This window comes from Sphaerodactylus townsendi, linkage group LG04, assembly GCF_021028975.2.
Source record: "Sphaerodactylus townsendi isolate TG3544 linkage group LG04, MPM_Stown_v2.3, whole genome shotgun sequence".
NCBI classification, from domain to species: domain Eukaryota; kingdom Metazoa; phylum Chordata; class Lepidosauria; order Squamata; family Sphaerodactylidae; genus Sphaerodactylus; species Sphaerodactylus townsendi.
Window position 1 is genome coordinate 139316092 of NC_059428.1, and position 24689 is coordinate 139340780.

General features: G+C 59.7%; 1 protein-coding gene across 1 annotated transcript; it reads right to left on the reverse strand.

Annotated features, from left to right (window-relative positions):
* Positions 1-1578: 1578 nt before the first annotated feature.
* On the reverse strand, positions 1579-24464 carry LITAF (lipopolysaccharide induced TNF factor). The gene is made up of 3 exons (XM_048494130.1): positions 24178-24464; positions 9099-9275; positions 1579-1687 (listed from the first exon to the last, which is right to left on the reverse strand). Exons 1-3 carry the CDS (start codon positions 24246-24248, stop codon positions 1579-1581), a joined length of 357 nt encoding a protein of 118 aa, XP_048350087.1. The 5' UTR covers positions 24249-24464.
* Between the last annotated feature and the right edge of the window lie 225 nt (positions 24465-24689).

Here is a 24689-nt window from a genome sequence, read left to right on the forward strand (position 1 = left end):
CAAGGACTCTCCCAACCCCTCCTCCCCGGCCGGGGGGGGAGGGGGGGCAGCTGTCACAGGTGGATCTCTTTGCCAGACCAGATTGCTAAGACAGGGAACAGGACCGGCGCTTCATGCACACGCTGAATTATGCAACTGGATATTACTGAGTGAAACAGCAAAAGCCGTTCACCAAAGTACTTTGGAGGTTGCATCTGTGCGGCATGTATGAAAGCCCTGGCCATGTGAAGAGAAAGCCCCGCCTCTTCACCAAGGCCAGGAGTAACACACAAGAATGGGGCAGTATTGCAACAGAATGCGCTGATTTTTGCAAGCCAGGATGCCTTGTAACACATTTCCTGGTTTGATTTTGTCCAGTCAACATCGTGGTGTTGTAGCATAAAGCCCAGTTTGTGTCCTAACCCCAAATTAGGTGCCAGCTGGATGGAGGATCCCGGCAGAGGCCCTCTTGCAAAGCCTGCTGCCCCCAGGTGGAGCAACTTTACCCAAACATGGTGATGGCTCCAGTCGTAGGTGTCAAGAGGGCAGGATGTGCCCTGGCCGCGGTAGACCCTCCAGCCTGAGCAGCAGGAGAGGGACGTGATCCAGCTACATAGCCCCTCATGCCACGAGCCCGTTCAAATTTTATTTGAAAAGTTTCACAGCTCCACGAAACAGTCGTCAAGTTCATACAAAGAGGAATGTGAGTTTCGGCAAAATTGCCTTTTGGTTCTGAGGACATGCCCAAAGACACAAACCCACCCAGAGGGCATGAGCGTCCACAAGATACTTTGGGCTCCAGCCTCCACAGGCTATGTGGCATTCAGCTCTTACTTGCCCCAAGTCCATCCAGCCCATTCCAAAGGAGAGGAAGGCACCACAGTGACCCATCGGCCTGTGGCAGAGAACGGCCGTTACCCTTTCCAAAGAGCAAATCTGGCCTCCGTGGTCTTATCAGCCACAGACAGCGTTTGCTCATCCTGCAACCAAATCTTCCACCCCCACCGGTGCAAAATCCCACACTGCAACCCTCCGATCAGTTCAGAAAGCAGAAGAATTCAAGAAGTAAGAAGAATTCCTGCTCACGCTTCGATGGGCAGAGATTACACTCACAGATTTCGTTTGCAGCATAGCGTTAAAACTTGGAATATTCTCCACACAACACTTGAAGCTCTGACTGCATATAAAGGAGGTCAGAAAAGCAGCCTTTGTGGTGCAGTGCCCTTTGCTCAAAGAAGTCGGAAAAGCAGCAGCATTTTAGGACTTCCTCCAGTGCTCAGAGGGGTGAGTAAACACTAAGGCAGAGTAAGACAATATGTGAGAAGAGGGCCCTAACAGGACAGCCACGATTGATTTGGCCTCTCGTTCGATTCCCACTGCTGCAGAGATCACCAGCAGGGCTCCCCCCGCCCCACCCCACCTTTTCCATCTCCAAGGCAGAAGAGAGGCAGAAATTTGCAGGCGGACAGAAATGGGGGAGCAAAATGTCTCATCTTCCCGAACACACAGCTGTAGAAGGCAAAATACACACAAAGCATCCAGGAAGCGCTCACGGGGGGGGTGTTCCTCCCGCACCCCCGGCACAAATCCTGCAGGGGCTCAGAGTCTCTTGTAGGAACCCAGGAGTGTGTTACAGCTGGGGCAATAATGGTCCACATCCAGGAGGGCATCCACGCAGAAGGGGATGAGGCAGCAGCCGGCAGCGCACCTGCGGGGCAAAGAGAAAGGAGCAGTCAGGCCTGCCCTCCACACCAGGCGGGGCGGATCCTTCTGGGATCTGGCCCCACACGGATGCCAGCCCTGAAACTGCCCTTTTAGTTTTTCTAAACTTTCGGCCATCCAAAAAGGCAAGGTCTTGGCTGCCTCGGCAAGTACCACCTGCCACCTGCCCCCCACCCCCAAAAATCTGGCTTCATTGGGGCACCGGAGACTGGGCCTCTCTGCCTAGGCAGAATTGCAAAATTACAAAACAAAAACAACCCACAACAATCCTGTCCCCCTCACCGCACCCCATCCCCAGCTAGGAGTTCAGGATAGCACAACGTGTTCTTTTTTATCCACCCAACAATGGTGGGAGGAATCCTGTGACCCAACCCAAGGTCCTTCGCCCCTCCTTCCCTTCCCCAAAATTAATGGATGCCTTGGACATCTGGATGGTCTTTCTGAGTCTCTCCTGCCTCCTTTTAAAAAAATCTGGTGTCCTAGTACTGAATCATTTGCTTCTCTCCCAATTCTGTCTGTGCCAAACCCCCCTACTTCTAAGCAGGCACTGGCTTGGAAGCAAACCTCCCGTTCTTCCCCCCACCCCACTCCCGCTGTGGCCAGCCTCCCCAGCTGTCATATCCCAAGCAATCCCTGCCTGGGTCCCCCATTCCTCCAGCTTCATCACCGAAGGACGACCTCTGTTTCCTCAAACACCTCAGTCCTTTCAGCCCCTTTGGTTCCATCCGGCCTGTGTAGGGCCCAATTCCTTCCCCTAAAACTGCCTGGCCTCCTTTGGGACTCATCCTCCATCCCTTCTCTCCCGAAACAAATTCTCAGCCTTCCCAGGCCAGGGGAAGGGGTTGTGGCTCAGTCCGGCCTCTGCCCCCATTTCTGCTCCCTCCTCATTTTTTGCAACCTCTCTCCAGCAACTCCCTGCCTTCTGTCCCAAGCCACTTGATGGCGCTCTATAACCGTGGTGGCAAACCTTTGGCACTCCAGATGTTATGGACTACAATTCCCATCAGCCCCTGCCAGCATGGCCAATTGGCCATGTGGGGGGGGGGTGGGGGGGGGGGGGGGTGGGGGGGGGGGGGGGTGGGGGGGGGGGGGGGTGGGGGGGGGGGGGGGTGGGGGGGGGGGGGGGTGGGGGGGGGGGGGGGTGGGGGGGGGGGGGGGTGGGGGGGGGGGGGGGTGGGGGGGGGGGGGGGTGGGGGGGGGGGGGGGTGGGGGGGGGGGGGGGTGGGGGGGGGGGGGGGTGGGGGGGGGGGGGGGTGGGGGGGGGGGGGGGTGGGGGGGGGGGGGGGTGGGGGGGGGGGGGGGTGGGGGGGGGGGGGGGTGGGGGGGGGGGGGGGTGGGGGGGGGGGGGGGTGGGGGGGGGGGGGGGTGGGGGGGGGGGGGGGTGGGGGGGGGGGGGGGTGGGGGGGGGGGGGGGTGGGGGGGGGGGGGGGTGGGGGGGGGGGGGGGTGGGGGGGGGGGGGGGTGGGGGGGGGGGGGGGTGGGGGGGGGGGGGGGTGGGGGGGGGGGGGGGTGGGGGGGGGGGGGGGTGGGGGGGGGGGGGGGTGGGGGGGGGGGGGGGTGGGGGGGGGGGGGGGTGGGGGGGGGGGGGGGTGGGGGGGGGGGGGGGTGGGGGGGGGGGGGGGTGGGGGGGGGGGGGGGTGGGGGGGGGGGGGGGTGGGGGGGGGGGGGGGTGGGGGGGGGGGGGGGTGGGGGGGGGGGGGGGTGGGGGGGGGGGGGGGTGGGGGGGGGGGGGGGTGGGGGGGGGGGGGGGTGGGGGGGGGGGGGGGTGGGGGGGGGGGGGGGTGGGGGGGGGGGGGGGTGGGGGGGGGGGGGGGTGGGGGGGGGGGGGGGTGGGGGGGGGGGGGGGTGGGGGGGGGGGGGGGTGGGGGGGGGGGGGGGTGGGGGGGGGGGGGGGTGGGGGGGGGGGGGGGTGGGGGGGGGGGGGGGTGGGGGGGGGGGGGGGTGGGGGGGGGGGGGGGTGGGGGGGGGGGGGGGTGGGGGGGGGGGGGGGTGGGGGGGGGGGGGGGTGGGGGGGGGGGGGGGTGGGGGGGGGGGGGGGTGGGGGGGGGGGGGGGTGGGGGGGGGGGGGGGTGGGGGGGGGGGGGGGTGGGGGGGGGGGGGGGTGGGGGGGGGGGGGGGTGGGGGGGGGGGGGGGTGGGGGGGGGGGGGGGTGGGGGGGGGGGGGGGTGGGGGGGGGGGGGGGTGGGGGGGGGGGGGGGTGGGGGGGGGGGGGGGTGGGGGGGGGGGGGGGTGGGGGGGGGGGGGGGTGGGGGGGGGGGGGGGTGGGGGGGGGGGGGGGTGGGGGGGGGGGGGGGTGGGGGGGGGGGGGGGTGGGGGGGGGGGGGGGTGGGGGGGGGGGGGGGTGGGGGGGGGGGGGGGTGGGGGGGGGGGGGGGTGGGGGGGGGGGGGGGTGGGGGGGGGGGGGGGTGGGGGGGGGGGGGGGTGGGGGGGGGGGGGGGTGGGGGGGGGGGGGGGTGGGGGGGGGGGGGGGTGGGGGGGGGGGGGGGTGGGGGGGGGGGGGGGTGGGGGGGGGGGGGGGTGGGGGGGGGGGGGGGTGGGGGGGGGGGGGGGTGGGGGGGGGGGGGGGTGGGGGGGGGGGGGGGTGGGGGGGGGGGGGGGTGGGGGGGGGGGGGGGTGGGGGGGGGGGGGGGTGGGGGGGGGGGGGGGTGGGGGGGGGGGGGGGTGGGGGGGGGGGGGGGTGGGGGGGGGGGGGGGTGGGGGGGGGGGGGGGTGGGGGGGGGGGGGGGTGGGGGGGGGGGGGGGTGGGGGGGGGGGGGGGTGGGGGGGGGGGGGGGTGGGGGGGGGGGGGGGTGGGGGGGGGGGGGGGTGGGGGGGGGGGGGGGTGGGGGGGGGGGGGGGTGGGGGGGGGGGGGGGTGGGGGGGGGGGGGGGTGGGGGGGGGGGGGGGTGGGGGGGGGGGGGGGTGGGGGGGGGGGGGGGTGGGGGGGGGGGGGGGTGGGGGGGGGGGGGGGTGGGGGGGGGGGGGGGTGGGGGGGGGGGGGGGTGGGGGGGGGGGGGGGTGGGGGGGGGGGGGGGTGGGGGGGGGGGGGGGTGGGGGGGGGGGGGGGTGGGGGGGGGGGGGGGTGGGGGGGGGGGGGGGTGGGGGGGGGGGGGGGTGGGGGGGGGGGGGGGTGGGGGGGGGGGGGGGTGGGGGGGGGGGGGGGTGGGGGGGGGGGGGGGTGGGGGGGGGGGGGGGTGGGGGGGGGGGGGGGTGGGGGGGGGGGGGGGTGGGGGGGGGGGGGGGTGGGGGGGGGGGGGGGTGGGGGGGGGGGGGGGTGGGGGGGGGGGGGGGTGGGGGGGGGGGGGGGTGGGGGGGGGGGGGGGTGGGGGGGGGGGGGGGTGGGGGGGGGGGGGGGTGGGGGGGGGGGGGGGTGGGGGGGGGGGGGGGTGGGGGGGGGGGGGGGTGGGGGGGGGGGGGGGTGGGGGGGGGGGGGGGTGGGGGGGGGGGGGGGTGGGGGGGGGGGGGGGTGGGGGGGGGGGGGGGTGGGGGGGGGGGGGGGTGGGGGGGGGGGGGGGTGGGGGGGGGGGGGGGTGGGGGGGGGGGGGGGTGGGGGGGGGGGGGGGTGGGGGGGGGGGGGGGTGGGGGGGGGGGGGGGTGGGGGGGGGGGGGGGTGGGGGGGGGGGGGGGTGGGGGGGGGGGGGGGTGGGGGGGGGGGGGGGTGGGGGGGGGGGGGGGTGGGGGGGGGGGGGGGTGGGGGGGGGGGGGGGTGGGGGGGGGGGGGGGTGGGGGGGGGGGGGGGTGGGGGGGGGGGGGGGTGGGGGGGGGGGGGGGTGGGGGGGGGGGGGGGTGGGGGGGGGGGGGGGTGGGGGGGGGGGGGGGTGGGGGGGGGGGGGGGTGGGGGGGGGGGGGGGTGGGGGGGGGGGGGGGTGGGGGGGGGGGGGGGTGGGGGGGGGGGGGGGTGGGGGGGGGGGGGGGTGGGGGGGGGGGGGGGTGGGGGGGGGGGGGGGTGGGGGGGGGGGGGGGTGGGGGGGGGGGGGGGTGGGGGGGGGGGGGGGTGGGGGGGGGGGGGGGTGGGGGGGGGGGGGGGTGGGGGGGGGGGGGGGTGGGGGGGGGGGGGGGTGGGGGGGGGGGGGGGTGGGGGGGGGGGGGGGTGGGGGGGGGGGGGGGTGGGGGGGGGGGGGGGTGGGGGGGGGGGGGGGTGGGGGGGGGGGGGGGTGGGGGGGGGGGGGGGTGGGGGGGGGGGGGGGTGGGGGGGGGGGGGGGTGGGGGGGGGGGGGGGTGGGGGGGGGGGGGGGTGGGGGGGGGGGGGGGTGGGGGGGGGGGGGGGTGGGGGGGGGGGGGGGTGGGGGGGGGGGGGGGTGGGGGGGGGGGGGGGTGGGGGGGGGGGGGGGTGGGGGGGGGGGGGGGTGGGGGGGGGGGGGGGTGGGGGGGGGGGGGGGTGGGGGGGGGGGGGGGTGGGGGGGGGGGGGGGTGGGGGGGGGGGGGGGTGGGGGGGGGGGGGGGTGGGGGGGGGGGGGGGTGGGGGGGGGGGGGGGTGGGGGGGGGGGGGGGTGGGGGGGGGGGGGGGTGGGGGGGGGGGGGGGTGGGGGGGGGGGGGGGTGGGGGGGGGGGGGGGTGGGGGGGGGGGGGGGTGGGGGGGGGGGGGGGTGGGGGGGGGGGGGGGTGGGGGGGGGGGGGGGTGGGGGGGGGGGGGGGTGGGGGGGGGGGGGGGTGGGGGGGGGGGGGGGTGGGGGGGGGGGGGGGTGGGGGGGGGGGGGGGTGGGGGGGGGGGGGGGTGGGGGGGGGGGGGGGTGGGGGGGGGGGGGGGTGGGGGGGGGGGGGGGTGGGGGGGGGGGGGGGTGGGGGGGGGGGGGGGTGGGGGGGGGGGGGGGTGGGGGGGGGGGGGGGTGGGGGGGGGGGGGGGTGGGGGGGGGGGGGGGTGGGGGGGGGGGGGGGTGGGGGGGGGGGGGGGTGGGGGGGGGGGGGGGTGGGGGGGGGGGGGGGTGGGGGGGGGGGGGGGTGGGGGGGGGGGGGGGTGGGGGGGGGGGGGGGTGGGGGGGGGGGGGGGTGGGGGGGGGGGGGGGTGGGGGGGGGGGGGGGTGGGGGGGGGGGGGGGTGGGGGGGGGGGGGGGTGGGGGGGGGGGGGGGTGGGGGGGGGGGGGGGTGGGGGGGGGGGGGGGTGGGGGGGGGGGGGGGTGGGGGGGGGGGGGGGTGGGGGGGGGGGGGGGTGGGGGGGGGGGGGGGTGGGGGGGGGGGGGGGTGGGGGGGGGGGGGGGTGGGGGGGGGGGGGGGTGGGGGGGGGGGGGGGTGGGGGGGGGGGGGGGTGGGGGGGGGGGGGGGTGGGGGGGGGGGGGGGTGGGGGGGGGGGGGGGTGGGGGGGGGGGGGGGTGGGGGGGGGGGGGGGTGGGGGGGGGGGGGGGTGGGGGGGGGGGGGGGTGGGGGGGGGGGGGGGTGGGGGGGGGGGGGGGTGGGGGGGGGGGGGGGTGGGGGGGGGGGGGGGTGGGGGGGGGGGGGGGTGGGGGGGGGGGGGGGTGGGGGGGGGGGGGGGTGGGGGGGGGGGGGGGTGGGGGGGGGGGGGGGTGGGGGGGGGGGGGGGTGGGGGGGGGGGGGGGTGGGGGGGGGGGGGGGTGGGGGGGGGGGGGGGTGGGGGGGGGGGGGGGTGGGGGGGGGGGGGGGTGGGGGGGGGGGGGGGTGGGGGGGGGGGGGGGTGGGGGGGGGGGGGGGTGGGGGGGGGGGGGGGTGGGGGGGGGGGGGGGTGGGGGGGGGGGGGGGTGGGGGGGGGGGGGGGTGGGGGGGGGGGGGGGTGGGGGGGGGGGGGGGTGGGGGGGGGGGGGGGTGGGGGGGGGGGGGGGGGGGGGGGGGGGGGGGTGGGGGGGGGGGGTGGTGGGGGGGGGGGTTGCCGGGGTGTCGGGGGGGCCGGGGGTGGGGGGGGGGGGGGGGGGGGCGGGGGGGGGGGGGGGGGGGGGGGCGGGGGGGGGGGGGGGGGGGGGGGGGGGGGGGGGGGGGGGGGGGGGGGAGCGGGGGGGGGGGGGGGGGGGGGGGGGGGGGGGGGGGGGGGGGAGGAAAGGGGAGGGGGGGGGGGGGGGGGGGGGGGAGGGGAGGAGGGGGGGGGCGAACGGGGGGTGGGGAGGGGGGGGGGGGGTGGGGGGGGGGGGATATAACATTTAGTATTAAATAGTTAGCTTAATAATGTCGAATATAATTTGACGAAGTTATTGGATTATGATCAACATCTGAAGGTGAAGTCACAATGAATTAAGTTGGAAACGAATTTAAAAATTAATAATAGAGAAATATATCTTAAAGTGTAATTGTATGTAGACAATACAACTATTCTTTTTTTCTTTCTGTCTCTTCCAATTCTTCAATATTCATTTCCTATTTTAGTCCTATCCTTTTAGTCCCATCCTTCCTTTACCCTCTTTAGATTTCGATGTAAAGATTACAAAGTAATTAAATTCAGTTATTGTATATGGGATAAGATCATATAAGTTCGACGGTCGAAATCTATAATTTTAAATTTGTATGTGTCCTTTGACTTTCTGTAACTTTACCGAAAATTCTTAATCAAGATCAATTAAGATCAATTTAAAAAACCGAAAATTCTTAATCAAGATCAATTAAGATCAATAAAAAAAAAACTCTGGCTTTGAGCACAGACTGCCTCTGGGCCAGGAGCAGGGGTGGGATTCAGCCAATTCGCACCACTTCAGCCGGACCGGTTGTTAAAATGGTGCTTGTAAACAACCAGTTGTTAAATTATTTGAATCCCACCACCGGAACCGGTTGTTAAATTATTTGAATCCCACCACTGGCCAGGAGCCTTGCTTCAAAGCGAATGCAGCTTCCTACCCAGAAAGGTGCCGCCAGTGCGTTTTTCCATCAGCGCTTCAGGGACCTGGGAGCGCTTAACGGGGTGCCACCTTCCGGAAGGGCAGCATTTTCAATGCCCGTCAAGGCTGGAAGCAGACTTACCTGCGGGGGTGGGGGTGGGGATATACACTTCAAAGGCTTTTAAGCTGATTGCTCAAGGGCTCTTCCCCCCTCCCACCCCAGGGGCATCCACACTGCCACACTGGCAATGCCCTTCTTAAGTGGGACGCTGGACCCCTTTGCTTGCTCGCTCAAGAGGAGTCTCTTCACTGCCTGGCCAAGGACGCTCTGCAGATGCAAAATGTTTACATTGTCCAGCTGTTTGTTTGTTTGTTTTTAAATTAAATTGCTGGCATTTTATGTGGGCTGGCAGACTGTGGCTGTCGTGCCACTGTGTATGGCTAAGTGGTCTCGAATGGGCTATTAGACGGTTACCCGTCACTTCGTACATTTCATCAAACCGTGGTATTGAAAGACAGAGCAAATCGCTTCCCCAAAGGCACCCCTGAGGCCACCGTCTCAAGAGGAGCCGACTCTCCTTCCCTCATCCCGGTCCCATCTTTTACTACACACCAGTAGGCCAAATGCGCTCAAGGATCCAAGACGTGCTCAGATGGTGAGCTTACCTGGAGGTGGGGCCGAGGTCACAGGGTAGGGCTGCTGTGGGTAGGGCGGAGCCTGTCCCTCTTTTGCCGGAGGCGCGCCCCCGAGCCCCATTGGTGCAGGGTAGGGGTACGGGTAAGGGGCGCTGTTGTTGAAGGCGGCTGTCTCTTCGTAGGAAGGTGGTGGAGGTGCGGTCATGTCTGGGAAAAGAAAACGGAACAGGGGTCGAACGTTGCGCCAGCGGTTTTGCCAGTGACAAGTATTCTGGCGTTGCCCTGCCCCCGCGAACGCATCTCTTTAAAGCAACTGAGCCAAGGAGGCCATTTCAGTCTGGCAGGTGGCCTGCTGCAGCGGAGAGGTGGGCCAAATCAGCCGTCAGCCACCATATCCGACCGTCAGCTACATCCGAAAAACGAAGCTTCCCCTTCCAGCCGGCAACCAAGAAGGGTTTTGGAAGAGGCCAGAAACCAACAGCCCCCTCCCTCCGCAAATATACTGGACAGCCAGTATACTATACGGTTGGGGTGTCAGACTAGGACCCCGGAGACCACCTGCCAGCTTTCTGGGTGACCCTGGGCCTGTCACTCACTCCTGGCCTAACCTAGAAGAAGAAGAAGAAGAAGAAGAAGAGTTTGGATTTATATCCCCCCTTTCTCTCCTGCAGGAGACTCAAAGGGGCTGACAATCTCCTTGCCCTTCCCCCCTCACAACAAACACCCTGTGAGGTAGGTGGGGCTGAGAGAGCTCTGAGAAGCTGTGACTAGCCCAAGGTCACCCAGCTGGCGTGTGTGGGAGTGTACAGGCTAATCTGAATTCCCTAGATAAGCCTCCACAGCTCAGGCGGCAGAGCTGGGAATCAAACCCGGTTCCTCCAGATTAGATACACGAGCTCTTAACCTCCTATGCCACTGCTGCTCCTACCACACAGGATTCTTGTGATGATAACATGAACAAGTGGAGACAGAGGGAAGTCCCACTGGGGAGACAGGCAGGGTATGAATGAAGGAAGGCCTACAAATACCAATCTACCCTTTTTCCTCCCCAACAAACGATTTGGTGGTTTTCGTCTTACAGCCTGCACAGAAACACAGGCGAGCTTTCCCATGCTGGGTTCGAGTTGAGCACACCCCACAAGAGCTGCACCAAGATCCCAGGTACCCCACCCCAGGTTCAAGCCTTGTGGCAGGCATGGAACGAGATGCCCTTTGGAAAACCTCTCCCTGCAATGGGGGAACTGGCCCACCTTACAGGGCTGTTGCAAGGATGACTCTGCTAATGCACTTCCCAAATGCCCCCTGCACAAGGGGACGGGGGCATTTGGGCCAGCAAGCAGAAGGGGCCACCCCCTCTCCCTCTCTACATGTCCATGTTGAATGAGAGGCCAGAAATCAAACGGAGCCCCTTCGGCCAGCCCAATGAAGAATTCCCCATCCTGATGCTTTATCCAAGTTAGCCAGGAATTCCTCCTCAACTGGAGGCCGGACTTAGAAAACGGTGCAGCTATTTACCCCCTCCCCACCCTCCCGAGTTCGGATACAGACCCTCAGCAGACAGCAGCTGTCACAGCCCAGCTGGGCTCAGCTATGCCCTGAGGGGACCTGAGGGGTCATCGGATGAGGAATGAGATGCTGGCATCACATCCTTTCCTCAGACAGCAGAAGAGGCACTGCAGGAGGATGCAGGGGCGTACCGGCCACGGGGACATGTGGGGCTGCATGTCCCTGGGCATCGGCAATTTAGTCACGTGGGGTGGGCAAAATCACACCCTCCTCCCTCCACACCCCTCCCCCCACCCCACTGCTCCCATCCCCACCCCAGCCGTGTGCTCATGGGGCCCCGCCAGGATGCTCCTTCAGCCAGCAGAGTCTCCAAGGGGCCTGCAGCAGGCTCCCAGCCCGGAGCCTGCTGTGGGCCACCCCTCAGCCCAGCCTAGCCAGGCTCGGCCCCGCTAGACTACCCAGGACCACCACCACCGGCTAAGGTAAATAGGGTGTGGGGGGCGCCTGGAGCAGGTGTTGCCTCTGGGAGGATGAGACAGTCTGTGTAGGGCCAGACTCAGACCCCCAGCCAGGCACAACCACAGGTGCCCCTCAGACCCCCAACACCAGGCCGGATGCAAGGAACCCAACAGGCATGCCCTCCCCCCACTTCTCCTGAGCAATGTGAGCAGCACAGGAAAAGGCAGTGCAGTGACTTGCAGGAGAGGATGCACGTTGGCCAATGACAGGGCGTGTTCACAGGAGCGAGTCTGATGCACGGGCCAGGTGCACAGGTGAGCGTCTGGCTTAAAAGAGGCCAAGGGAAGAGATGCCATGCAGGAGCAACGTCTCCACTACAGGCCAGAACCGTTGACTTTGCTATGCCGGACGCTGCGTCTCCCGACCCGACTTTTGGCTTGTGCTCTGGATAGCGGCTGACGCAGGGCAAGAGTTCCCTGGTGGAGAGGGGCCATCCGAAGCAGGTGACAGTTTCTATGGCCGCCAGGTGACGGTTTCTATGGCTCAAAAAGCAGGTGACAGTTTCTATGGCTCAAAAAACATAAATGCAATGCACAACAGCGTTTGGCATTTGCAGCCCAAGAGGACTAGCAATTCCCAAGGGACTGGCAGTCATCTCCCTCCTCAGAAGCTGAAAAAGAAACCAGCGTCTCTTTTCACTCCACTTGACAAGCCTGAAGAGCAGGTTGGTCCAGCTCAGCCTGGCCCAGCCCCTGTTTACCCAGAGGGCTTTCGACAAACAGCGCGGGAGGCCGCCAGCAACACCTGCAGCCTGCTTGAGGCTTTGTGTTTGCACAGCTTCTGCCTCTGTCAATCCTCTACACCACAGGTGTCAAATTCGCAGCCCTCCAGATGTTATGGGCTACAGTTCCCATCATCCCCTGCCAGCATGATGCTGGCAGGGGGTGATGGGAGCTGCAGTCCATAACATCTGGAGGGCCGCAAGTTTGACACCTATGCTCTACACCTTTGCTATGGACTTTGGCATGGCCCCAGTTTCCATGGAAAGGCTACCAAACAGACGGTTGCCACAAACTCAGAGCCCGGTGCTGCTATTTCATAATTGGTTTCACAATTTCACAGGTATTTGTGCCCGAACAACCTCGAAGGGAGAGAGCAGGCCGTTCGGCCCCGAATGTCCACTTGCGGCACTGCCGTGGGCTGCCCGTAGAAACCCACCCAGGTTTTCTCAGAAGGTGCCAAGAAAGACCTTTCTCTGCCAATCAGAGCAGACCCCCCCCCTCCCCCCCAATGGTCTCACTCAAGAAAAGGCAGTTTGGTGTAATTAGAGCTCAAATGATTCTATCTCAACATTTTCCTCCTTGGCCCTGGTGCCAGAGAAGGGGCCAAAACACCCCCATTTCATCCACAACTGAAAAGCAACAGCAGACAGGTTTTCCTGCATGTCTATTCTACATCCTTCTAGCAAAGCATCTCTGGGCGATTCCACACACAGAGGACCATGACAGCCAGCAGAGGGGACTGGTTAGAGTATCAGACTGGGGCCCCTTCTGCACATGCAGAGTAATGCCCTTTCAATGCGCTTCGCAGCTGGATTTTACTGTACGGGATAGCAAAATCCACCTGCAAACCATTGTGAAAGCGGATTGAAAGGGCATTATTCTGCATGTGCGGAAGGGGCCAAGGACTCGTAAAGCCTGGATTCAAATCCCTACTTACCCATGAAAGCTGGCTGGGAAACCAGGGCCCAGTCACATGCTCGCAACCTGACCTACCTCACAAGGGTGCCATAAGGATGAAACAGAGGAGGGAGAAAAATGGACATTGCGCTATGAGGGCAAGGTCAGCAGCTCTGCCAAAAATGTGACCGCCCCAGCCACGACTCTTCAAAAGGGTGCAACAATCAGTCGGGGCTTTGTACTTTTAAAGATGTCCCCACCAAAAAAGAACCTTTCCTAAATCTTGCGGAGAACTTTTAGCCCCTTCCCCACAAAAGAAGTTCCCTAGAAAAGTGATTCCCCTTAACCGCATGTTCCCAGTTTCTCTGGCAGCCTCTATCAGTTTACAGGTTTAAACAGGCAGAAGATTTAAACAGAACAAAATGCCCAATCTCAGCCTTTGGGATTCAAGCAGCAGTGATTTAATTCTAGTCTGGTATAACAAAATTGTCATCTCTTATTTTTCAAGGCAGGGCAGCTTCCAAGAGCAAGATATAAATTGAATAAAATAAAATCAGTAACGCTCAGCATCTGGAGAGTGTTTTCTTTTTTTTAGAAAGATTTTTTATTAATTTCTCATATATAAATATAACAACAAAACAAACTATAGAGTTGACAAATACTATAATAAACAATACAGCTTAAATTAATTCATATGACCCTACAGATTTTCTATTTCTTATTAGATTAATACAATTATTGACAGTACATGAAATGAGAGAACCCTGAACCTCACCTATGAAATTGAGCTAAAGGGAAGAAGAGAAGAAAAAAGAAGAGAGGAGAAGAAAAGCAAGAGAGAAAATAAAGAAGATAGAATTAGTTGGAGGACTTCCACTTAACTTCTACAACCTTATTATTTACTCCATCACCTGAACTTAAATTTTGCGTTGATTACATAAATAATTTGACATTCTTTCTTCATATCCTAATTCTATACCGATAAATAATAATTCTTTATACTGCTGTATATACTTATTTCTTTTATCTTAACACTGCAAATAAACATATACATCCTTATATTTTTCTTTAGATTGGAAGAAATTAAGTAAAGGTTGCCATACTTCCACAAATTTTTCTATTGCCTTATTTTTAAGTATATTTAAAAGCTTGTCATATACTGCATACTCGATGAGTTGTGATAACCAACATTGTGGCAGTTGTGATAACCAATATTGTGACATTGCTCCTGCATGGCATCTGGAGAGTGTTCTCAGCATTCAATGGGCTTCACTATTTTTGTCACAATAGCCCTTTGCAATACTCCTGTAAGGCCGACGTTCTACAAAAGCGTAGAACGAGCTTGCAAGTTCACAGGCCACACCTCAGTCATTCAACCATGGATAGCCCTGGACGGAAGAAACCAGGTTGGGCAAAAACATTTACACTAAATATTTATTTAATAGTTTATATCCCTCCCTTCTTCTTGGTTCAAGGCGCCAACTCCAGCGCCAACACAAATGGCGCTTTGGAAAGAAAGGCCTTTGCTACCTGGATGGATTTTTTTCAAGACTGTTAGCCAAGAATACTCCATGGTTTCACTGTGAATTACAATTACAAACAGAAATAAAACTAAGGTTATGTGGAAGGACTGGGGGAGTAGATATTGCTTCTCTTTATGGTAGCCACTGAGCCGAACAGAAGTTCCCAGTTTTGCAGGGGGGGTAGCAGGAATGAAATGAAGTCTCTTCCAGTCCCTGGAAGCAACCCCACCCCCAAAAAACTCAAAAAAGGCACTCCACAGACTTTCCACTGCGGATATTTGCCATTTGTGGAATTTTGGCCCTAACCAATTCCTCGTTTTATTTCCTCGTGGTATCGATTCGTGGCATTTTGGGCTAAACCAATTCTTCAGCCTCTTCCAGACCCTGACTGGGTGTGAGTGGCCATTTATGACCACCACCACCACCACCACCACCCCCCCCCCCGAAGGACCCAGATGGCTGGCAGTACAGGGTGTGGGACCTGGAACTCCCACAAAACACCAACCGTCAATCAAGCTGACAGGCACATTCAGCGGCAAGGTGGAGGGATCCCGAGGCTGACCCCTGACCCCAACAAGCCCTCATGGGGCAAGTGTCCATTGGGGGAAGAGAAGCTCTCTGAGGGATAGCAGCTTGGGAGGGGACCCCTGGCCAGCACAGCCTCCTACGCAGATCTGCTGGAAACCTGACTCAGGACTCTTTGCAGGAGTTTCCTCCCAGAAACGGGTCCTTCAGATCCAGAGCCAGGGGCTTCAGCCTCCGTGCCCCCCACACCACCACCACCACCACCACCACCACCACAAGTGCTGCCTGCTTTAAAGAAAACAGCCAAAACTATTGCAGGGAGGGGAAGTTCTCTTCTGATTGCAGCTGCATGAACGGCCCCCAATAAAACGAGCAGAATAGATGAGGCAGTCAGCAGAAACTCTGCAAGGATGCAGGTAGAAATGAAATTCAGTTCCCTGAAGAGAGGGAAATGCAGTTACTGTTTTAACAGGAAGCCAGTGTCTAGCACAGAGTTCCCCAACATGGTGCCCAAGGGCATTGTATTGCACACCCATGGATTTTTTAGAAAGCAGGTGGGGCAGGCAAAGTCCTGTCCAATAGGGATTCTGATCGCCCATTTGAAGAAGAGTTTGAATTTTTACCCTGCCTTTCTCAACTATAAAGAATCTCTACAGCTAGCTTATATGATTAAGGGATTGAGCCCAAGATGTTGGCATTGTGGTGAACAGGGAGCATACTACATCCATATGTGGATAGAATGTAAAGAGGTAAAAAAGTTTTGGGAAATTTTTTTGAAGTATATAGAACAATTAGTAAAAGTGAAAATCGATATAAATAATGATTTATTAATGGTAGGAATAATAGAAGATAAAAGGGTAAATGGAACTCTGGGACCAATGGACAAAATTATGATCAGAGCTGCACACGCAGTGATAGCCTTGGGCTGGAAAGATAATAGGAAGTGGACAATCTCAAAATGGTTGGAATATGTATGGGAACAAATACAGTTAGACATTTTTGAGATGATGGCCGAAAATATGCCACGGCAAGAGAAGTTAAGAGATATTGCGAAGAGATGGACAATGTTTGTGACCTGGATGAGAGAAGCCGGATTTAACGAAGAATTCTGGAAGAAGAGAATACGAAGAATGGATCTTCTGCTGCTTGCTTGAACAACAGAGAAAAAGAGGGGGAGGGAGGGAGGGGAAAAAAGGGGGGAAATGTATAGTTAGAAAAATGTATGGTATGTTACGGTTATATAAATATTCTATACAATAAAAATTTTTTAAAAATCAACTGTAAAGAATCTCAAACCAGCAGACAAAATCCTTCCCTTCTTCTACCCACAACAGATGCCTTGTGGGGCAGGTGGGGCTGAGGGAGTCTTGAGAGAGCTGGAACTAGCCCAGAGTCACCCAGCAGGCTTCATGTGCAAGAGTGGGGAACAAACCCAATTCATCAGATTAGAGTCCACTGCTCTTAACAGCTACACCTTGCTGGCTCTCGTTGAGATCTGATTGGTTGTGCAGATTAAAAAAACATTTCATCGATAGTTGCCACTACAGTGGTCTTTTCTGCACAGCATAAATATGATGTCTTGAGGATATTATAAGAAGCATTTGGAGTAGAACTTCCACACAGCTTTCTCCCACAAAATGTCTTCAGGTCAGGTATTTTCTCCCAACCCAGGGTTTTCAAAGCTCACTAAACTAGCAGTCTTTCCCCCACCCCTCCAGATGGGTTGGAGACTCTTTCTCCAATGCTGTAAAGAGAGCAGCCCAGTTTATTTTTCCTGCCCAACTTAAATCTTGTTATTTCCTTTCCCCCAGCTGGCAATTTGCCCCTGGCCGGCTCCACTGCGCCCGCCATTTTGTGAAGGTTTCCCAGGACATTTCTTCTGCAGTCCACAGGCACCTGCCTTTTCACTGAATAAAGTACATGATTGAACTGGTTGTTGTGGGTTTCCTGGGCTGTATGGCTGTGGTCTGGTAGATCTAACATTTCGCCTGCATCTGTGGCTGGCATCTTCAGAGGTGTATCACAAAGTCTTCTCTCTGTGATACACCTCCGAGGATGCCAGCCACAGATGCAGGCGAAACGTTAGATCTACCAGACCACGGCCACACAACCCGCAAAAACCACAACAACCAGTTGAATCCGGCCATGAAAACCTTCGACAACACATGATTGAATTCAGCTCTTCCTGCTGATTTCAGCAATATATAGTTTTGCAGATTTAAAATTTTATTTTAAAGGGTGTGTTTTCAAAGCTTCACAGACCGAATCCGTGAAAAGGAAAGTACCTAGATTTATGTTTGTCTGTGCTCTGAGGAGGCGGAAAATCCACTTATTTTGGTTGTGCAGAAAAGACCAGAGTTAGTTTTTTTTCCTTCCTGCGGCTCCTCTTCCCCACAGCAGTACCTTTGTGCTTTGCTTCTGTTCTCTCTTCCTCCTTGCTCTTCTCGCCTGCACTGCGGGTGGAGCTGGTATTCGTCTCTGACGTGGCCATTTTGGGGTTTCCCCCATCACCCTGTGTCAGAATTCAAAAGTTGCACACAGGCCCAGAAAGGCTGGCAACTCCTTGGCCTGAGATGTCCGGCACTCGGAGTGCCTGGGATGGGTAGGTGGGTCTTCTCACTCTCTGAAGAGGCGCTTCTGCATCCCCATCCCTCCCACCCTTAGGAAAACCAAAATGATACAGCATAAGGAAAAACGCTCACCCCCAGTCAACAAAAGACAGCATTTCCTGGCATCAAATTTGGATGTTATTTCAGCACCAAGAAGCCCACTCCAAAGAGAGATGGGCTCGTTGCAGGAAACCTGGGAAACGCCTTGCCCCCAGAAGCCTTCCTGGATTTATAGAATGATAGAAACACAGACCTGGGAGAAACCCTCAAGGATCATCTAGTCCAACCCCCTGAACAATGCAGGAAATTCACAACTACCTTCCTCCATACCCCAGTGGCCCTTGCTCAATGCCCAGAGGGAGGGGAGAAAATCCGTACCCTCCAAAGCATCTTTCAGACATGCTTATCTTGGAAGCCTGCAGGAAGAAGGAAGCACTGGAGTGTGGAGCAATATGGGGTGTACAGGTGATACTATGTAAATAGGATCCACCCAGTCTTTCTGCTACGCACAGCAAATTCCAGCTGTGCGGTGCTCACAACTAGGGGCATTCCATATCCACAGCTAAATTCCTTTGTGGCATGTTCCCCTTTACAGACCCCATACATAGGGATGGGAATTTAAAAGGGCATTTTACATTTTTGCACAACCCACAAAAAGTGGCCACACTCCAAACCACAGATCCCCAAGGTGGGGCTCATGGGGGCCTGAGTGCCCAGCAACACCTTTCCGGTGACCAACAAGTGTTTTGAGAAAATGTGCGGGGCCAGGAGGGGTTTTTGCCCAACTTGGCCACGGAAGATTTTATCGGTTGGGTAATTTACTTTTTTTTCTAATGTTCCTTTGGCAGCAGCCCCCCCCCCCCCCCCGCCCCCAAAGGGTCTCCACTGTGTGACTGAAACCAAGCTGCGGCAGCCATTTTGTGACTGGTTTCGCCCCCTGCAGCAGCCATTTTGAGGCAGCCATATTGTGGATGGGTTCGACCAGTGGTGGGATCCAAAAATTTTAGTAACAGGTTCCCATGGTGGTGGGATTCAAACTTTAATACTAAAGAGATTATTGATCCCCAGACGAATAGAACGTGGCGTATCAAACACTATTCAAACTGTGGCGTAGCGCCAATGGGGCTGGGTGGGGCACGATGGGGGCGTGGCCCAGCACGATGGGGCAGGGCATTCCTGGGCGGGGCTGTGGCAAGGACGCAGCCACTGCGCCGGTCCTTGGGAGGGGAAACAAATGCACGCAGGTGCAGGCTGCCACGCATGCCGGTGCACCTCCTGGTAGACTGCTTCAAGTTCTGCGCGCTACTGCTGAGAGGAGGGGCGTAACTAAGGCAAAAATCATGTGGCAAAATCACCAATTAGTAACCCCCTCTTGGCACACACAAATCATTAGTAACCTACTCTCGGGAACCTGTGAGAACCTGCTGGATCCCACCTCTGGGTCCGACCTGCTGTGCCTGCAGGCTGATCTCCTCTGCTCTCCATTTACACTGTTCGAGACCTGGTGGAAAACCTTCATTGACACCTGTCATTTTTGCCCGGAGTAGTTAAGCCAGCAGGGAGGGGGGCAAGGCAGAAGACGTAAAATGGTGTTATGAAATTCCACTCCACAGGCAAATTCTACATGACCACAGGAAAGCCATCATTTGGGCCACCTCTTGCCAGGTGGGAGCAACTTATTATGGACTGTGCAGCTTCTGGAGGGGGAGGTGACCTCTTTCCGTTATCATGATCGTGGCTCACAGAAAGATGACGCGCCTCGCTTGGTTCCCTGCAGCGGCCCCAAATTCAGCAGAGCATAAATCCAGAGGAGCCTCCGCTTGGGAAATTCCCTCCTGTTTGGGCATTCCAAAACGCCAGGCTGGGAGAGCAGCAGGCCAGACCGGCCCAAAGAGACAGCAGAACTTGGCCTGGCTGACTTCCCCGAAGACATTTTGTTTGGGGTCAGTCCGAGTTCTTCGAGTTCCCAAAAGGAGGCCAAAACTCCCCTTTCCGTGGCCTCTCTGGCATCAGTGGCCTTGCGCAGACAACGTTTCAGAGGCAGATGAACAGAGCAAACGAAACCAAAAAGGAAGGCTGTCTTACAGCTGAGACGGCAGCATGCAAGAGTTTGAGTTGGAACAGCACTTGAGGTCAGCAAGGATAGAAGAGGGTGGGAATGGGGAAGGGATTGGTTTCCAAGCCCCTCCAAGCATCTCAGCCTTCTCTGCCCACAGAAGATGTGGCTTGGAAAGAGGAGAGCCCTCCCTGTGTTCAAGACAACCACTTCCACTCTTGCCTGCCGGAAAAAAGCAGGACAGCCAAGAGACTGCGGGGTGAACCAGGAAATCCTGCCTTTGATTTCATCTCTGCTACAACTGTACTTTGCATAGGGATGGATCAGGCTGTTGAAATCCCAACGCAGATGTTACAACTGGGGCTTGGAGCCCCCCAGGGGAAGCCTCCCATTTCTGCCACCCCTATTCAATTCAAGCCCCTTCCCTCCCCCCTTGTTGCTGATGGACAGCTCAGGGGCTTGGGTGAGTTTGGCCACCAGCAGCCCTGGGACAGCAGCCCACCAGGACGATTCCGGACAACATCGAAGGACAGATCTGCCCAACTCTGTGATTGTGGGCAAACAGCCATGTGGGCATCGCACCAGCTTCTCAGATCATGACACTTGTTGGGGGGATTTACCCATCGTGCCTCTGCAGGGCATGGAAAAATAAAAAAGAAGAACCACATAAAAGCTTTCTCTGTCCTCCCCAAAACTGATGAACAAGAAGAAGAGTTGGATTTATATCCCCCCTTTCTCTCCTGTAGGAGACTCAAAAGGGCTGACAATCTCCTTTCCCTCCCCCCACCCACAACAAACATCCTGTGAGGTGGGTGGAGCTGAGAGAGCTTCGAAGAACTGTGATGAGCCCAAGGTCACCCAGCTGGCATGCGCTGGAGTGCACAAGCTAATCTGGTTCACCAGATAAGCCTCCACAGCTCAGGCAGCAGAGTGGGGAATCAAACCGGGTTCCTCCAGATTAGAGTGCACCTGCTCTTGACCACCACGCCACTGCTGCTGAAGACAACCAGGCTGTTGCTGAGCCAAGTGGGGAGACCCTGCTGCCCCTCAGGACTCGGTGCAGCCTGGGTGCCTAGAACCAGGTTCTGCAGAAGGAGCAACTTTCCACGATTGCCAAACCTTGCTCGAATGACTCAGTGTCCGCTTGCACCAGCAGCCACTACGACGGTGGCCAGATGAGCCAAGCAGAAGTGTCGCAACGCCAGGGGAGAGAAACAGGAAGAAACCGGGGGCAAAGTCCGGCTCCTGTTCAGCTGCCCTCGCTGGCAACAGGGCCTGCGCCTCACCTCCCACGCTCCTCTTGCTACAAGCAAGGCCCGCTTTTGGCGCATGGCCCACCTTTTTTCTAAGCCTCATGGCTGCTCACCGCTCTTGCAGAGGAGGACAGGGACCCCAAGAAAGGGGAGGGGGAGAGAGCAGCCTCATTGCCAAGGACAAAGGAGTGATCCTGGAGGAGTGATCCTGGGCTTTATGAGATCAGTGGCCCCTGGACCAATCCCCCCTGCCCCTCAGGCTGGTCAGCATGCCTAGCAACCCAGGGGGCAAAGCCTGCTCCGCTTGCCAAGCCTGAAAGCAAAGGACCGGCAGGCAGGCAAAAGCAGGAAGTGGCCTGTTTCATTTCTCCGCTGACCTCCAGTCCTCCTTTGTGGCCACAGTTCCACGTGTCCTTGGGCCACTAGACCTTCTGTACAGGCCATACCTCTTCTACACAAAAGCTTGGTTCCTAAGTAGTTAGTTGAAATACTGGTGCATCAGCTGCATCCATTCCCAGTTCAGTCAGAGCTAGCCATAGTGATGCATGCCTTAGTTATACGTAGACTGGACTACTGCAGTGTGCTCTACTTGGGGCTACCCTTGAAGAGTATCTGGGAGCTGCAGCTAGTGCAGAATGCTGAGGCAAAACTTCTGATTGCAGCCGGTCACTGGGACCATGTGACCCTGACATTACAGGAGTTACACTTGCCACTGATCTGCTCCTGTGGTACATTCAAGATGTTGGTTTTGACCTATAAAGTACTACATGGGTGGGGCCGGAATGTGAAGGACCATCTTCTCCCACACGTTCCTGCCCAGGAATTAAGACTGCATGGTTTCTCCTCCTCCAGGTAGGAGCAGCAGTGACGTAGGAGGTTAAGAGCTCGTGTATCTAATCTGGAGGAACCGGGTTTGATTCCCCGCTCTGCCGCCTGAGCTGTGGAGGCTTATCTGGGGAATTCAGATTAGCCTGGGCACTCCCACACATGCCAGCTGGGTGACCTTGGGCTAGTCACAGCTTCTCGGAGCTCTCTCAGCCCCACCTACCTCACAGGGTGTTTGTTGTGAGGGGGGAAGGGCAAGGAGATTGTAAGCCCCTTTGAGTCTCCTGCAGGAGAGAAAGGGGGGATATTAATCCAAACTCTTCTTCTTCTTCCTTGCCTGCACAGACACCTGCCATATCCCAAAACACTGGTAGGATTTGCTTCCTCCAAGTGGGGCCTGGCTGGATGCACCCCCCACCTCCCCTGGCAGGCCCAACACTCCTTCCAGCAAGAAAAGGGGCCGGCAGTTTTTGGTGAAACTCACCCAGTTCTCTTATACCTAATCTCAGATGAGATGGTACAACCACCACCACCGATCTACCTCAGGGAGGCTGAGGTCTCAGTATTTTCCAGGGAGGAAGCTCCACTGACTAAAATGGAGCTTACTTTCGAGTAGACCAGCTTAGGCTTGCTCTCTGAACGACACACACACCTTTGTGGAAAACTGTCTCTCAGGATCTCAGCCAGCTTGGAATGTGAACTGGCAACACGAGCGGCCACAAGGCCGGAAGGAGACCTGAACTTGGAAATCCCCTCTCACACGCAGAAAAAAGTAGAACAGAGAACTGCCGCCAGTCTGCAGCTCCTATGCAGAAGTAAACTCTGCCCGGAAATATAGTGGAAGGAAGCGGATGCATAAAAGGGACGGAGCTGGCGCGCGCGCGCACACACACACACACCACCAGCCAAGAAAAGACAGAGCAGCAGACGCAGGACTCTGCCAGTGACCTGGGCTCTATTCCCCGCTTTTAGCCAGGGTAACGTGGGCCAATCACCAGCTCTCAGCCTGGCCTCCCTCGCAGGGCTGTTGTTGTGGGGAAATGGAGCTGGGGAGGAGGATGGTCTGAAAGTTGCTTCGAGTCCCTACAGGAAGTGGAAAAGAAAGCCATGATATTGCAGCTCAAATCTCTTGCTTTTTAGATTTCCCATGCGGCAGATTCAGAGGGCTGCGGCAACAGATTCTAGTCTGGGAGCACCTGAGAGACCAACAGCATTTGTGGGGTACCAGCTTGGGAAAGGCATCTGGCGAAAGCAGCTTTGGCCAGGCGGCTGTTGTGGGTTTCCCGGGTTGCATGGCCACGTTCCAGTAGCATTCTCTCCTGACATGAAAATGCAGCTCTGGGGAAGAACACTGAAGCCACGCTTCCACTTGCAAGCAGAACCAGAAGCCAAGGTCCTGCTTCACAGCTGACGGCTTCCATCGTATCCCACACTACCCCCGGCCACAATCCGTGCCATGTGGAAAGAGCAGCCCCAATAGTGGAGTCTGGACAGCCCACATCCTGAGTCCCTGGGACAGCAGTCTGGCGAGATGGCAGCTCCCTGCAATGTCAGAGCAAGGCGGGAAAGAGGATGTGTTCTCATGGGGTGTTGCACAGCAAGTAAACAGGAGGATCATCAGAAGAAACCACAGCTGCGTTCAGGTGTACTTGAACGTGTTGCTCTTGAGGAGTTCAGGGGTGGAGGCGGCTGCATTTCCAGGAAGCTGTTGCAGAACAGCTGGCACAGCCAAGAACAGGCACCCGCAGGTTGAACGGCCACACTTCGTTCTAGTCGTGTCAGAATGCGTGTCTTATTTTAGCTCAACAACACTTTCCACACCCACCTTGGTCAGGGTGACAACAGAAAAACCTGCCGACAGCTGACGGCCTTCCTGTCCCCGTCGTCCCCCAAATCAGGTACTGCAGAAGAGCAATGATGCTGATCACGGCAAAAGCGCCACTCATCTGCCCTCCTCCATCTCGGCCTCTTATAAAGTAATCTAAACTAGCAGGTGACACACCTTGTGGCGGTCAGTTCCACAGACCAAGTTGTGAGAAAACAGGTTCCTTTCAGCTGTCATGGAGTCACAGCTTTGTAGTGCCACTTTGAGAGAAATGTCTGCCCCCACCCACATTCATAGGCATTATCGATTGAGTTCTTTTTCCAAGTCTTCTCCTCCACCTCCCAATCCCAAAGAGCAATTCATTACTGGTCACACACACCTCCCCCCCCCCCTCCCCAGGCCACCAGATTAGCAAAGGAGCGCAAGAAACTAACTGACAGGAGAAAACGCTACTGGAACCATACAACCCAGAAACCCCACAACTCTCCAGCGATTCCGGCCATGAAAGCCTTCGACAATACAACCAACCGACGGTTCAAGTCCTCGGAAAGGCAAGTGGAGAAGCTATAGTGGAGACTGCATAAATGCAGAAAATGCACACATTTCCCTATGACCCAGGCAGGGAAGCATTTCACCCGAGGAAACCAGGCTGCTGCGTGCCCAGGAGAATGGAACCAGATTCCCACCTCGCCCCTCTCCCCCTTCCAACTGGCATTTTGTCCACAGTTCCCTTTCTGAGAATGCTTAAGTGCTGTGGGGATCTCTCTGCCCTCCTCCTGGAATTCTGGCCACTGGAGATGGAGGAAAGCCAGGACGCCAAGCAGAAAGGGGGGCATAAAAGCGGCACACCTTGTTCCCTTCCCCAGAGATAGGAGGACTTGGCATGACCGTTTCTGGCTCTCGGGTGATGCCGGGGTCATCCTGGACAAAAGGCAGGACACAGCGGGCCTTGGCCTGGCCACATTGCTCCAGGCCTGCCAGGGACGTCTGCCCAGGTGCCAAAAGATGCATCTCTGTTGTCAGATCCGTTGCTAGGCCTGTTCGCCCAACCCCTCCAACCAGGCCTACTGGGTAGATTCCCTCATACTTCCTTTTCCTTCTTTGAAGGAAACAGCATGCGTTAAGTGCCTTTCCCCTCGGTACTAAACCTCTGCAGCTGGCGTCCCCCCCAACAAAGATGCAGACCCTTCCCAAACTATAGCGTGACTATTCAGAATCCACCGGGTTCAAACAAAATTGCAATGGAATAGAAGAACTGTTGTCCTGGGGGTAAATATTTCGAAATAATACCTGAAATGAGAAAGCAGCGGCAGAACTGACTCACGGCCACCAGTCATGTGGACTGCCTTAAAGGGTGCGTT